Source organism: Trypanosoma cruzi, genomic scaffold (assembly GCF_000209065.1).
Source record: "Trypanosoma cruzi strain CL Brener 1047053517171 genomic scaffold, whole genome shotgun sequence".
NCBI classification, from domain to species: Eukaryota; Euglenozoa; class Kinetoplastea; order Trypanosomatida; family Trypanosomatidae; genus Trypanosoma; species Trypanosoma cruzi.
The window spans coordinates 14,908-28,249 of record NW_001849568.1 but is presented as its reverse complement, the minus strand read 5'-3'; the positions used below and the strand labels follow the sequence as shown (position 1 = coordinate 28,249).

Genomic DNA, 13,342 nt, shown 5'->3' with positions numbered 1-13,342 from the left:
GTGAAAGCACACACAAACACACACACAACAAGGCAAAAAACTTCGTCATGTTTTAGTTATTACGTGGGAAGACGTTTTAAAAGGTTTTGACTGTATTATAGCTGCTTCTTTTTTTTTTTGGCATTTTTTTTGTGTATTTCAGCGTTGTTTCTTTTTCTCTGTGCTTGCGCCTTTGATGTGGCGTCATCTTCTTAGGCGGCTGGGGGTGGCAGTGCACCCTGCGCTGCAGCGCGAAGTCAGTCGTGCGAAAGATGTTTACGGAATTTTTTGTGATGCAAACTCTGTTGGGTTGGACGAGGGCGAATTATTGTGCTTCGTTCCCTTTTATCACTGCATTGCGGCAAACATCGCGGCTGCGTCGCCGTGGGGCCCGACGCTTATGGGCGGCGTATCATCATACACGGTGGCAGTCGACGGTGTTCAGGTGGAGTACCCCAAGTTAAGTGCCGTCACCACCGTGTTTTGTGCACTTGTTTTGCTGCTTGAGGAATGCTCTCTCAATAGCTATCTGCACTGGATTTCCATCGAACAGGAAATTGACGCTGATACCCAGCGCAGATTGGGTAGGTCGGCGCACGCAAAGATAAAAATCATCAAAGGTCTTAACAAGTCAATTATAGGCGTTCTTTGCGAAGACATGTCAAAATTGGGTTGGAATATACCAGTTGAAGTCATGAGCCTCGCACATGGCATATGCAGCAGCCGCTGTGTGGATGTACCTCGCTCGAACGAGGTGTTTGGCGGTCCAGCGTTTGTACCATTTGTGGATCTCATCAATCACGATGACGATGAACCGAATGTGGCAGTGTGCGTGGACACAATGCATTCTCTCAGAACCTTGTTGCGACGGTCCAAGACATTTCCCCAGGTCTTTGAAGATGATATCAGCGTGGATCATTGCCCCTTTTATGTTCTTGTGAGGGCCGCAAAAAACATTGCCGCGAGCGAGGAGTTACACTATCGGTATCTTGACCCTCACGATGCGCTGGCGGGTGACCCATTATTTTGGGCTTCCCGGTTCCATTTCTGTCCAGAGCCACATTAAATTTCATTTTTTAAAATTTTATTCTTATTTTTGTTTGACACTAGATGCAAACATGCTGCAGCTCTGTGCTGGGCCGTCTTGCTATTTTACTCCTTTCAAAGCATTTTTCTTTTAATTATTTCTATCTCCGTATTTTTCATAATTTTTTCTCCGCTCTTGACTGGGCGTTTTGGAGAAGAGCAGAAGATGGCGGATGGTGCACGTGCCATATCGTGCTTTTGGGATACCCTACTTCACTCCATAGCACCCGCCCACAACAAGGGAAAGAAACGAAAGCGACGTGCGAAACGGTCCGTTTTTTGCTGCAACGCTGTCGACGTTCATCCGTTAAAGTTTTGGTTTTGCCAAACGCCCCGTGCAAGTAGAAAACCGGCAAAGTCAGCAACACAAAGGCCAAGAACAAAGAAGGTCCACTTTTCCGACCATGTGCAGGTGATTCTCATTGACCGTGGGAACCAAACCATGATGTGAATTGTGACGCATACTCTTGCGTATCCAGGGATTTATCATCCGTTGATTGTAACTTATTATTTGGCTGATTTTTGGCGGGTGGGTGGGGCGGCGGCAGCCGTTTGGAGAGCAATCAAAACCCAAAAAAAAACCCCTGCTGTCGCATTTTTAGTGAGTGAAATATCCCTTTTCCCCCTCTCCCAAATGACGGAGTGAAAAAGGTATGCACGGAAGGTGATTTAGGGAAAGGTGGAAACACGACGCTTCCTTTCATCTGGGAAGTAACATGAGCGACTCATTAGTTGCTGGTGAACTTCTGTACGGAAATGGATCCGACTATTCAACCTTGCGCTTAAACAATGTTTACTAATGTTGTATTTCTAGAGTCTTTACATTTAATTTGAGTAGTGTTTTTTTTATGACACACACAAAAAAAGAGAGAAATTATTTATTGTGTTTGCGCATGAGGAAGTGTGGAAGGAGTCTCTATTGGAATCCCTATATGACGGGAAGGAATTGCTTGAGGGCAGGGGAATTTGATTTGGAGGGTATTTGGACCGGATTCATTTGGCTGCGGTGGCCACATGCACGACGGATGTGTTTCCGCATAATGGGGGAGGATGCGACAGGATTTTCCGAAGTGGCCCGTCAATGCAATTCGGGTTCCATAGCACTGAGGCACAGTGGTCTTCCTGCAATGGCTGGTGACGGCCCCTAGTGGACCGTTGTATTTATGCTGCTGCTGCTGCTGCTCGAGGAGGCGTAGAAGTGCGATTTGAGGTGAGCGGCGGAAGTGCCGCACATCCCGCAGTGATGGTCGTCGTTGGCCCACCGGGTGCCTCTGAAGGTTTTGTTGGATTCAACGTCCTTATGCCCGTCTCTGGATGGTGGCATCCCTGATGCAGCCAACGAACGGGCTGGGAGCGACGGTGAGACGCAAGCACGTGTGGATGCTTGGAGCGGCCGGCGCACCGCACGCTGAGCGCATGGCACGGTGAGGACCGGACCTAGAAAAGGGACACCGCGTGGGACGTCAGTCTTCACTGCAGCGACCGCCACCGAATTCGGATTTGCTCGCACCTTCTGCGATCCCTCTTCCTCCCCTCACTTCTGTGCCGACGACTGTGCCGCGGGATCCAGCAGCGCGATGTTTGGCCGCAGGAGCATGGCCCGAACAAATGATTTGTGGGAGGGGGATGTGCACTGCTACGAGAAGGAAAAAAATGTTGCGAGACGACCACCACTACCAGACCGGAGTGAAGTTGTGTTTTGTCCACTTGCGCGAGGGCGGCCTGCCACCTGGTCGGTGAGGAGGATTATTGTTTTTGCGTCGTTGCGCTCTTTTTTTATTCCGCTGCGTTTTCCTGCGGACCTGCGAAGGGAGATTTGCAAGAAGTTCCTGCGAGGCGTCCGTGCTGTTGTCGTAAAAGCGGATTCCCCTTGAAAAACGCCACTTTATAAATTTGTTTTGGGCGGGGAGTTCCTGTCGATTCACTGCGAATTTGTTTTGCGGATTTGATGCGTGTGTTTCCGAGCGGTTCGGTCTGTGCTCCCGGCCCACTCGGATGTGTTGTGCGCGTCGACGTGAGGGCGCCTGCAATTCATTTTATTGCCGTTTCTTTCACTGTAGTCGCGTCGCTGCCTTTTTCCCTTTTTTTCCTTATTTAGTTTTTGGACATCTTATTTTTTAAAAGGCATTGACACTATTTGTTTATAATTCCCTTTTTGCCAAGTTTGCCTCTTCAGTAGAACACCGTAACACCTTAAATTTTTTTTTTAAATGCGTCGTCGCGTAATTTATTCTATTTTGATGAATCAAAATTTCAAAAGGACGTTTTTGTTGCTGCAGTTTTTTTTGGTGTTGGCATTGCTGATAGCTGCGAGCAACTGGGAAAACGATTCTTCTCTCATCCTTTCGGAAACGTTGGTAAAAGATGATGTGCAGTTCGTTAAGGCCGAATCTGAGTCAGAAAGACCACGGGTTGTCTTCCTTGTTATTCAGACACGAAAATCTCCCGGCTGGTGTCGGATGCTGTTGAGTTCGCTTCTGTCGGAAGTGTCTGTGGTATCGATAGGGTTTGGAAAACGATACAATCACGCGAAGAGACCATTGTGGATTCTCGACTACATTGATAATGAGGGTCTGCGCGATGAAGACGTGGTGGTGGCGTTTGATGGTGGTGACGCTTTTATTACTGGATCTTTCCAAGTAAAACAAGCTGTGGATCGTTTCTTGGAAGCAACAGCGCCTACCGCAGCCGTCTTCAACGTCACGGCGGTGCATCGGGGGGAGGCGACAGCCCCCTTGTTGTTTTCTTCTGAAAGACTATGTTTTGCGCCGCTGATGAAAATTTTGATCTCTTCCGGACCACAAAAGCGTGCTAGAAAGTGTGTTTGGTACTACAGTAAAGTTTGGGAAGCTATGAATGCCTCTGCAGATCAGGGCATGGTGCCTTTCACATCAGCGAAAGGCCTCTTCCTTAATGCCGGAGGAATGGTAGGGCGGGTGTGGGCCATTCGAGAGGCACTGAAGGCATATAAGAAGGTTTTGGGATTAACCGACCAGTGGTGGTGTGACCAGAGCATCTGGGCGCTGTTGTATGTGTGGAGCCTAACACGAACCACTAATGTGTCTCTTGATTTTCGCATCCCGTACGGTATTCTGAACCTTGATTACCATCACAATTTTTTTCAATGTCCTTACGGCGAGGTCGTGGCCCACCCTGCAATTATTCATCTTTCTGGCGCTCAAAGGAATTGGGCTGCTCTAATGCCAGGATTGATGAATCACGCAACATGGTTTTCTAATTTGAAATCTTCCCTCCAAATGACGAGGGACGGCTTGACGCAATTGAGTAATTTGTTTGTTAAAATAGTTACTTGCGATGGAGAAACTCGTTTTCGACGGTTTGGAGCCCTTTGCTCACCCCGAAAAGTAATTGATCCCGATTGGCTTCTCAGTCCTTTGAGAAAATAGTAGTATATCAAGGGGAAAATAAAAAAAAAAAAAAAGGTTTTGCGTGGGGAAAACAAAAAAAAACTTATATCTTTTTGGGCATGCGGAAATATACTTTGGGTGGAGCTGCTCTTCGTCCAGCAATACTGCAGCGGGAAAATAAGCAATTTGTTTACTTAATTTAGGCAAGGCATATATGTATCATTTTTCCATCTCTTTTTAATTAAATGCGGCTTTTATTTCACCGCCATTTTATTCACGAAGCCGCAAAAACTTTGGCAATTTCTTTTTTTTAACTTTTACGATAATCGTTTTTGGTTGAGTTTTTATTTTGAAAGAGGCACATTTTTTTCTTTTTTCTTTTGGCAACCTTGTGTACAATGTGAGGTGGCATCATGTCGTGGAAGTTTCTGGCGGCGAGGGGACGGTAATTGATGTGAGGGAGGGGGAACCACCGCATTCATGGAAGTACAAGAAAGTTGGCGACGTTATCGAAAAGAATGACGCTGTGCAGCAATTCGGTGCAGCACCTCCCGTGTTGATGGTGCTCGCCTCGGAGAAGGGATGGCCGTACTCGCGGGATACGATACAGGATCTTCCCAAGGACGTTTTTGTGAACTGGGAGGTGGAGCGATTGTGGCAGATCGTCAGGAATGATCTAACCGCGTGGTTCAGCCCTCACGGTGGGACCGACTTTAAGTCTGAGCGACGTGTGTTGATTGGGACGCCCGGGATCGGGAAGTCGATGGCTGCCGGTTCGTACCTCCTCTACCAGCTGCTGCGCTGCGATGTGGAGAAACTCCAAGTGGTTGCTTACTGTTTTGGAATCACGATGTACGTGTTTGACAAGATCACAAAAACGGTGACAAGATACAGCGATGAGGACATGTGCGTCTCGGAGTTGAGAAGATTGAGGGGGCATGGGAGGAATGTGTATATTATCTACGGTGTGGCAAAGGAGGGAACGCCGCCACCGAAACATTTTGCGCCTACTTCTGGATGGGGCATGGTTGCGGTGCCATTCCCAAAGGTAACCAACTATGGTGAGTGGGCGAAGCAGCTAAAAGCCGCGCGAATCATCGTGAATTGCCCCGACGAGATGGATGTGAGGGCGATGTGCGCCTGGATAACGCGTGATGGGACTGCAGAGAAAAAAGCGGAATACTGGAGGATGGTCAAAGAACGCATGGATAATGTGGGGCCGATTCCACGCCACATCTTTGATGCGAATGAGTTCATTGCACACTCTGCTGCCATTGAGGATGCCTTGGATGGGATCAAGTCCCGGGACGGTGAAAGGCACTTTACACATGGAGGAGTGAGACTTTGGGACACTGAGAATCCGCCTCAAAGGGTTGTGAGGGTTGTCCGAGGAAGAGGAGAAGTCGGTGCTGAGGGATTTCTTAACGCACCGATATCTGTTTGCCTCGGGCGTCGAATACCGCAATATTTAGGGAAACGTGATGAGTGTGAGGGATATTTTTTTTCTCTTGCTATTGCTGGGGAAGAGGAATACTCTTTTGTCTGAATGTGTGGAAGGTTTGGCTTGCGCGTGTTTATGTTTGGGTGGAGTTTGTCGGTGCATTATTAGAGGAACTCAAGGAGCTGAGGACACTAGCACGCCGTGGAGGACAGCACTCGGTGTTGAAGGCAAACCCTGAAGGGCACCGCGCCGAGTTATATGTGGATTGGTTGCAATGGAGTACTGTACAAATAATAATATAAAGCATCGGCTGAAAACTTTCTGCTGGTGGACCTCTTTTTCTTTTTGGACTCAAATCCGAAGACGCTGGTTGGGCTGCAGATGACTACGGCGGGCGAGCACCACACGAAAACCAGCACTGTGAATCAGTTCAATGAGTACCTGGCGAAATATTTTGATGGTTGGGAGGAATTTGCTCAAGGTTTGTCGTGGGATATTATTTATATACAACACGCAGACAGCACGCCGATGGAAAAATGGCAGAGATGTGATTGCGTCAATCCCAATAATAAAACCGACGCTGAAAAAGAAATTGTGGCGTTCTGGGACGGAAAGGTACACCAATACCAGTTTATTTTGGAAGGTAAATTTCCTGAGGCAATCGAATTTTCTCATGATGGTCTACCTAAGGGGGATAAAAAGGGGAAATAATTGGTACTATTTATTCTTTGTAAAGTGCATTTTGCTTATAGTGAAATATATTGGGAGTATTTTAACGATTTTTATATGTGTGTGCCTACGGGGTCTAGACAGTGAATGCCTTTCTTTTCAGAGAACCGTTGTGATCGGCAGTGCCACACTCACCACACCCTTTTTATTTTATTTTATTTTTTCCACCAGAGGCGCATCGTCACTGGAGGCTGTTGCGCACTACAGGGGCCGCATAATTTTTTTAAATTTTCATGGGATTTTGTGAGAAGAATGCTTGAGAGGGCGGCTGGCTGCCCAAATAAATTCATATCTCGCGCAAACGAAGATATCTCTCCACAACTTTTTTCTCTTCTATCGCACTGTCTTTTGGGAGACCGCGATTGAGGGAGTCAGGGAACCGACAGCTGCCAGACGAAATTGTTTTTTTTATTTTTATTTTGCCTTCCCACCCATCCACTTTGTGATCCTATCTTGCGGCGTTTTTTTGTGGCTGGTGGAGCCCCAAAGACCTGCCGCTTCGCAGGGGATAAGTGTTTCTAATTCTAACTGTGCGCAGCAGTCCGCGGCAGTGATTGACGGAATGTGCATATATTTTGGGGGAAACATTACGGCGAACTCATTGCCTCTCCATTTACCGCCTTTTTCTCCTGTCCTTTTTGGATAATTTCAGAGTCCGGCCAGCGGCCCAGAAGATTATTCAGTGTTGTTTCCCTCTCTCTCGGTCTCACTCTTCTTTTCTTTCTGCCTGTCTTTGACCCCTTTTTTCTGTGAATGCAACAAACACACAGCGCAGCATTCAATGTGATATTCTTCCAATGGAGGCGAAAGCCGTTTCTGTTCCCACCAAACCACGACGCCGTCCTCGCAGCTCCCCGCGACAATGCGGGTAGACGGCAACACGGCGCAGTTCAATTGCCCCCAGCCCCTGAGGGATGCCGGATTTCCGGTTGCTGAGGCCTTGTTTGACGTCGATGTGGCGTTGGACGGGCCGGACGCAAGTGCACTCTTCCGAAAATTGTGTGCCACTGCCGCCCCCAACTTTACTCAGGACCGCAATAACATGGTGGCCTTCAGCTACGGCGTGCGTTCTTCACCAAGGCGACAACTTATGTACGGCTCTGCAGCTGGAGAAGGATATGCTGCTTGAGTCATCACTGAAGTTATTCGGCTGGGTGCCAAAAAGGGCATTTTTGTCCTCTCATGCCACGTCATTGGGTCAACAGAGCACCGCGCAGACCTTCTTGACGCCGACAACGAGCTCGGCGCTATTTTCGGCTCCGTGAAGGAGGGACCTCGTGTGCGAATGGCGGCACGAATTTGTGTCTTATTGGCCGGCGACGTTCGAGCGGCGATGGACACTATCGTCAAAAACTATGAGAAATGCTTTTTCCCCGTGCTGTGTGAAAAGCAGCCAACGCCTGAGCTGGAGGCAATGCCTTCGTATTTGCCCGACACCGTCGTTCTTCAGCTTTACCGCGATGTTGGTGAGGCGGAGTTTGCAGATTACATGGATGCAAACTCCCTGGCATTTGTCGCCTTGGGAGATGCCGAACGGCCCGCTTTGTGTGGCATTGATGCCGCTGCGCAGCTACACTACGAAGGGGCCCAACGAGCACTGGTGTCGGCAGCAGGAATTGTCTCCAGCATTCGCCGCCGTCTTCTGCGTGTTCCCTTCGGCATGTCAGAACTCAGTCAGTTGTTGCGCCGAGCGTACAACACGGAAAAAGACAACCGCAACAATAGCCTCACTGGTTCTACCGAGACGGTTTTATTGGCTCACGCCTTTTCGGATGCCGTGTGGGCGGAGGAATCGTTCCATTGTTTCTCCATGACTCGTCGTGTGGGCAATATTCTTGTCTCGACCGGAATTGGATCCACCACAGGGGATCTTGCCGTTTACAAGTGGCGTCTTGATCAGGACATCATGGAGTTGCGGGATGAACTCATGATTGCCCGGACCGTGTACGACCACAGGCATTGTGGCTATGAATCCAACAAGCCATTTCAGACATGGAGGAGGAAGGGATGAAGCGCATCAACGCCATTGAGAGCAACCGTGAGGAGGCGCGGGAACGGCAGCTGAGTGTGTTTTGCGAGCGCCCCAAGCATGAGGCGGAGAAGATGGCCAAAGAGCTTGAGCGGAGAGGTGGGACCACGTTGGACGAACTTGAGAGGACTCTGGAGGCGAAAAAGCGGGAGAGCATTGCTCTGCAGGCCGACCGCGAAAGCCGCATTTGGGAGTGCGAGCATACGCTGGAGAAGATCCGAACGAGGAAAGAGGACGGGGAGAGTGCCTCGGAGAGGTTGCGGCAGGCGATGCAGCAGCTGGAGCAAGGACTCAGCCTACGGCAGAGCGCCATTGAGACGCGGGAGCAGCAGCTCAAGATGGTTCAACTTGACAGGGCGAGGGGGCGAGAGGCCGTCATGCGGGAGCGGCATTCTATTGAGGCGGTGCGAAGGACCGTCCGGGAGGAGCGGCGTCGCCAGCGGAGGCAGTGGATCCATCAGATTAAGGAAATGAATAAAAAAGTCCCGGAACAGGTGCGTCCCTTGGCCGAGGAGCGGAAGAAGAAGTACGAGCAGGCGACAGCCAATGAGGACGCCGCCGAGAGGGCTCTTGTTGCTGACATCAAAACGATCGAGGAGTATTTGCCGAAGCTCATTTCCCTTGAGGACATTCCTGTGAATCCGGAGGAGATGGACATCATTCGACGCCAGTTTGACGAGGTCTTCGCGCAAGAAAAACAGACATATTTGGCCAGGCTTGAAGAGGAAAAGTCCCGCAAGGAGAAGCTGGAACGAGGACTCGAGGTGTATATCGACAGTGTATGCTTGATGACTACGTGGGAAAGAAAAATGAAAACCTGCATGATGCCGAGGCAACGGAACACCACCTCAGTTCTGTTGTGGATCAGGTGCTGAATTACTTACGCAACGGGGTCCGCATGAAAAAGATATCAAGCAAGGGCAATGCTCGCAGACGCCTATATTTTCTCTCGGAGGACTGCAAACGTATTCATTCCTGTGAGCTGGACCATCAGGGATTCCCGTTAAATCGCAAACGGCCTCCAGTCACCATTTGGATACGTGACATCAAAAAAGTTCTCATCGGCCTGTCCACAACCTCATTTGTGAACTACAGCGGCGAGGCACAGCTGGCAAAAACACGCCAGGAGGCAGTTTCTGACAATGGGACGTACCGCCATGATCCCACGCAAAACATCACTCCGTCCAGCCTTGGAACAAACAACCACCGCGCATTCGCACTTTTGCTTTGCGGTGGGAAATTACTGGAGGTGGTTTGTGAGACTGACAGCGATTGCGAGGCTTGGCTTGTCGCTCTCAAGCGTCCACTGCATTTGAGGACTCCTGCGGAAAGGCTTCTTGAGGAACGACGGGGTACGTGAAGAGACGCACGTGTGCAGCCGAGCGATAGTGACGTGGAAATGCGGTGGGGTGGCCCACCTGACATCCGCAATATGCGAGGATTTGTTTCTTTGGCCCCCGCTGCAGCAGCTCTTTGCGGCGAGGATCACATTCCGCCAGCCCTCTTCCTTCGGGTGGAACAGGAGCCGGCGGAACATTCTCAAAGGCGCACAATAACCGCCTGTGGCGTCCGAGTTTGCTCGGGCCTGGATCTGTTCCGCTCTGGCCGACTTTACGACTAGTTGTGCGAAAAGCGTGTCGTTCCGCCTCCGCACTAATGCCGTGGGATCTTTTATTGTTTTTCTTTTTTTTCCCCATGGCTATTTGTGGTTTTCTTGTGTGCTCTTTTGGATGTATTGAGGCGGCTGGTTGGAGAGAGGCTAACTGCCGCACAATTTTGTGTGAAGAGGACTTTTGAACCCCACGTGTTTGGACTATTAGCGAGTAAAGGGAAGGGAGTTGATGGTCACCACCACTACTACTACTGCTTTTTTCCTTCTCTTTGCTGCCGCTTTTAAGTGGGCTATCCATCATTTCTTGTGGGTGTTCCACACCCTTCTTCTTTCTCTGTTTCCGGATGCGTTTTTTTAGCACCGCCGTTGTGGGGCCATTGCTTTGCCAACATGCATACGCGGGTGGTGCTCCTTCCCATAGATGTGCCGTGAAAAAATATTAATATATTTTCAAATGCGTCGTGTGCTTTTCTGTGTGCGTGTAATGTGGGGCTTAGGCCTCACTCAGGCAGGGGCAATGACACCTTTGCACCATTGCGAGGCGGCCGTCGAGGCGGTGCACTAGCACAACAAACTGTGCGTTCCATATCACACAGAGTATTCGCTACTGTGGGAATCGAACACCTATTTTTTGGTGGAACTACCAGGGCTTATCCACTGGGTGCGGTGCGTTGATTCGGCAAAGGGAACAGAAGGAAGTCCTCTATGAGGTGTGCCTGTGGAGGGAGAACTGAACTGCTACCTTGGTGAGTATAAAATATTGGTATTTATCTGAAGCGAGGGGGTGCATCGCTGTGCATGACGAGACTTTATTCATACGGACGTGATGCGGCGGGTGGAGGAGGCCAACGGGCATGGGCAATACGAGAGCGATGCCATTGTTGCCTGTTGAGATGATTTGAGCAGTGATGATGATAATGATGGGGCGAACACTCTCAGGTAGAAACACTCTTCTCGATGTCAAGGTATTAAAGTTGCACGGTAATGTGCCGCAGGTTGACCGGCCCTCTTTTTGTGAGTTTTTCCGACACGTCGGTGGAGCTGCTCGGCGTTCTCCAAAGGAGTGTTCTGTTCTGCACAGGTGTGGCTGCCCGAGGATTGTATCCGCCACTGGCGGACTGAAGTGTGCGCGGCGATCCTCCGACAGATCTAGCGTGTTGTATTCACCGCACTGGACGGCCAATCCCGCATTGGCAACGTTGGGGACTCTCTGCTGTTCCTCATGCCACACGAGGCAGGATGCATCCCATGCGTGAGGACCCTTTATCGCCAAAGAGAAAGGGATCAGTGGCTCTTTACGGGAAATGAGGCGACAGCAGCAGCAAATGGAAGAATGATAATGCGACTCTTCTCTTTCCACCACCTGACGACGTTGGACCCAAAAGGGGAACTACATGTGAATGCAGAGCACAGCCACTTACGTGTGCACTGTTATTCGACTTGTCGTGAAGCGGGATGGAGCCGTCAACGACTCACCTGGTGGAGATGCGAGCTGGAACGACGATCTCGCACGACTCGCACCGTGTGTGTTCCCATCGTGCATGCGGGCGCACGCAGGGCACTTCACAGAGCCTATAAACCGTTTTTTAAATTTGTGTATGCTCACATTGGCCACGTCGCACACGGTTTCCTTCTTGGCAAGAGACCCGGTGATGTTTGGGCACAACTGCAGAGCTTTATTGGGGAGGACGCGAAGACCGCGAGAGGGACGTCTTCTCTCAACACACAGGAGGGCGGAAGAGGGTGCGAGGGCTTTCGAGGTTGGATGCGACTGCAGTTGGAGGTCCGTCAGGATGATTGGCCGCGAAGTGTGATTGTGCGGAAGCAGCGCAGTGTGACTTGTAGTACTGCTGGGCGGGGAATTGGACGGAGGCTGGCACGGAGTGAAGGGAGGAGTGACACACCCAAGAAGCAAGAGGCCAATGTTGCAGTGACGTTGGTGAAGTGTTTTCCATGGGGTCAGCTGAGATGTTTCTCCCATGGTGCTTAGCTGTGCCCGCGCCAGCCCGTGTTTTCTAATTTTTTTGGCTCCACAGAGTGTCCAGGCTCTTGATTTTTGCTTGCTTGGTACTCCTCCACCATGGGACTCAACGAGTCACGACGAACTATCGGGATGCCAAACCCACGGGAATCGTGGGCTTCAGCGTGGTCAATCTGGATCAGTGAGCGGAGACCTGCGGCACCTCATTCTGCGGCGAGTATCTCACGCACTGTCACGGGTATCAGCGCCTGTGTGTGTCTGCCCTATGACCGGCATTTGTATGGCGTACGCACTTGGCAAGACTGAGGAAAAGGGCGGGAATCCCCACGGGCACGTGTCTGCAGTCATAATGCGTAAATTGTGGACTTGTTTGTGCGGCAAGGCAGCAAGGTCGCTCAGGAGAATCAGCATAGACTGGGAGTACACTTTCTAGCGGCGCGTGCTTGGTGACTCTCGAGGCGAATGCCCCAAAGGGACGTATGTGGGTGATGCAGATGCACTGGATATGCGCAATGCCATGCTTCGTGACAGGGAGCGAGGCAGGGGTAGCGTGATTCCTCGTGCCGTGGACCTATCAACTTTTGAGCAGTTGGAGTGAGGCTAAGGGGACAAGCGTGTGTGTCTTCACCTTCTTGCGGGAGGACGCGCGGAGGTTGGATTTCTTTTGTTATTTTGTTGTCACGGTGCCTGCGGTGACGTTAATGGGGGTTTGTTCTCCAGAGGCATTCATTGTGCGATTTGTGCGTGTTTGGTGTCCAACGTTTTCAGCACCACCAAATATGGTGTTGCGCAGGATCGGAATACATGGATGCGCGAGAGCATCGTGTCGCTCGCCCGTAATAAAACACACGCACACAGTTTCAGCGCGTCTGATGCGTCACGTTCTTCGGAACGGTCGAAATCACTTGTGGGACGTCACTTCATTTGCGGCGTCGGGAAAGTGAAGTAAATGGAGAGATATGCCGAGAACGCAATGCCACTCCATAATACCGCAGGCTGGCGGCGACAAGGAGCAAAGAGCTTCTACTCAACATTGAGAAGAGGGCAGCGCTCTGATGATCCGGTTTGCTCTTTAGTAACTCCGAATGTAGTGTGCACCGTGTGAGCCTTTTTGCTG

General features: G+C 50.4%; 3 protein-coding genes and 4 pseudogenes across 3 annotated transcripts, besides 6 other annotated features; all 7 read left to right on the top strand.

Moving 5' to 3' along the window:
- Nucleotides 1-293: part of a sequence feature (areas merged during assembly that could not be assigned to a particular haplotype. This can correspond to areas where the two haplotypes were merged or to regions with more than two copies in the genome that were merged during assembly.) that runs on past the window's edge.
- On the top strand, nt 176-1,045 carry Tc00.1047053511807.40 (hypothetical protein, conserved; the record flags this gene model as incomplete). The annotated part of the gene is made up of 1 exon (XM_815326.1): nt 176-1,045. One exon carries the CDS (start codon nt 176-178, stop codon nt 1,043-1,045), a length of 870 nt encoding a protein of 289 aa, XP_820419.1.
- Nucleotides 294-2,168: a sequence feature (heterozygous, non-Esmeraldo-like haplotype).
- Nucleotides 1,041-1,077: a sequence feature (AT_rich).
- Tc00.1047053511807.36 (uncharacterized protein) lies at nt 1,232-1,516 on the top strand (the record flags this gene model as incomplete). Its single annotated transcript, XM_815349.1, has 1 exon — nt 1,232-1,516. One exon carries the CDS (start codon nt 1,232-1,234, stop codon nt 1,514-1,516), a length of 285 nt encoding a protein of 94 aa, XP_820442.1.
- Nucleotides 2,169-13,342: a sequence feature (areas not merged during assembly with more than two copies in the genome that could not be assigned to a particular haplotype).
- Tc00.1047053511807.33 (expression site-associated gene (ESAG-like) protein, putative) lies at nt 3,276-4,472 on the top strand (the record flags this gene model as incomplete). Its single annotated transcript, XM_815348.1, has 1 exon — nt 3,276-4,472. One exon carries the CDS (start codon nt 3,276-3,278, stop codon nt 4,470-4,472), a length of 1,197 nt encoding a protein of 398 aa, XP_820441.1.
- Tc00.1047053511807.22 lies at nt 4,847-6,586 on the top strand (annotated as a pseudogene).
- Nucleotides 6,746-6,767: a sequence feature (AT_rich).
- Nucleotides 6,840-7,283: a mobile genetic element.
- On the top strand, nt 7,466-10,255 carry Tc00.1047053511807.10 (annotated as a pseudogene).
- On the top strand, nt 10,979-12,262 carry Tc00.1047053511807.6 (annotated as a pseudogene).
- Tc00.1047053511807.3 lies at nt 12,325-12,825 on the top strand (annotated as a pseudogene).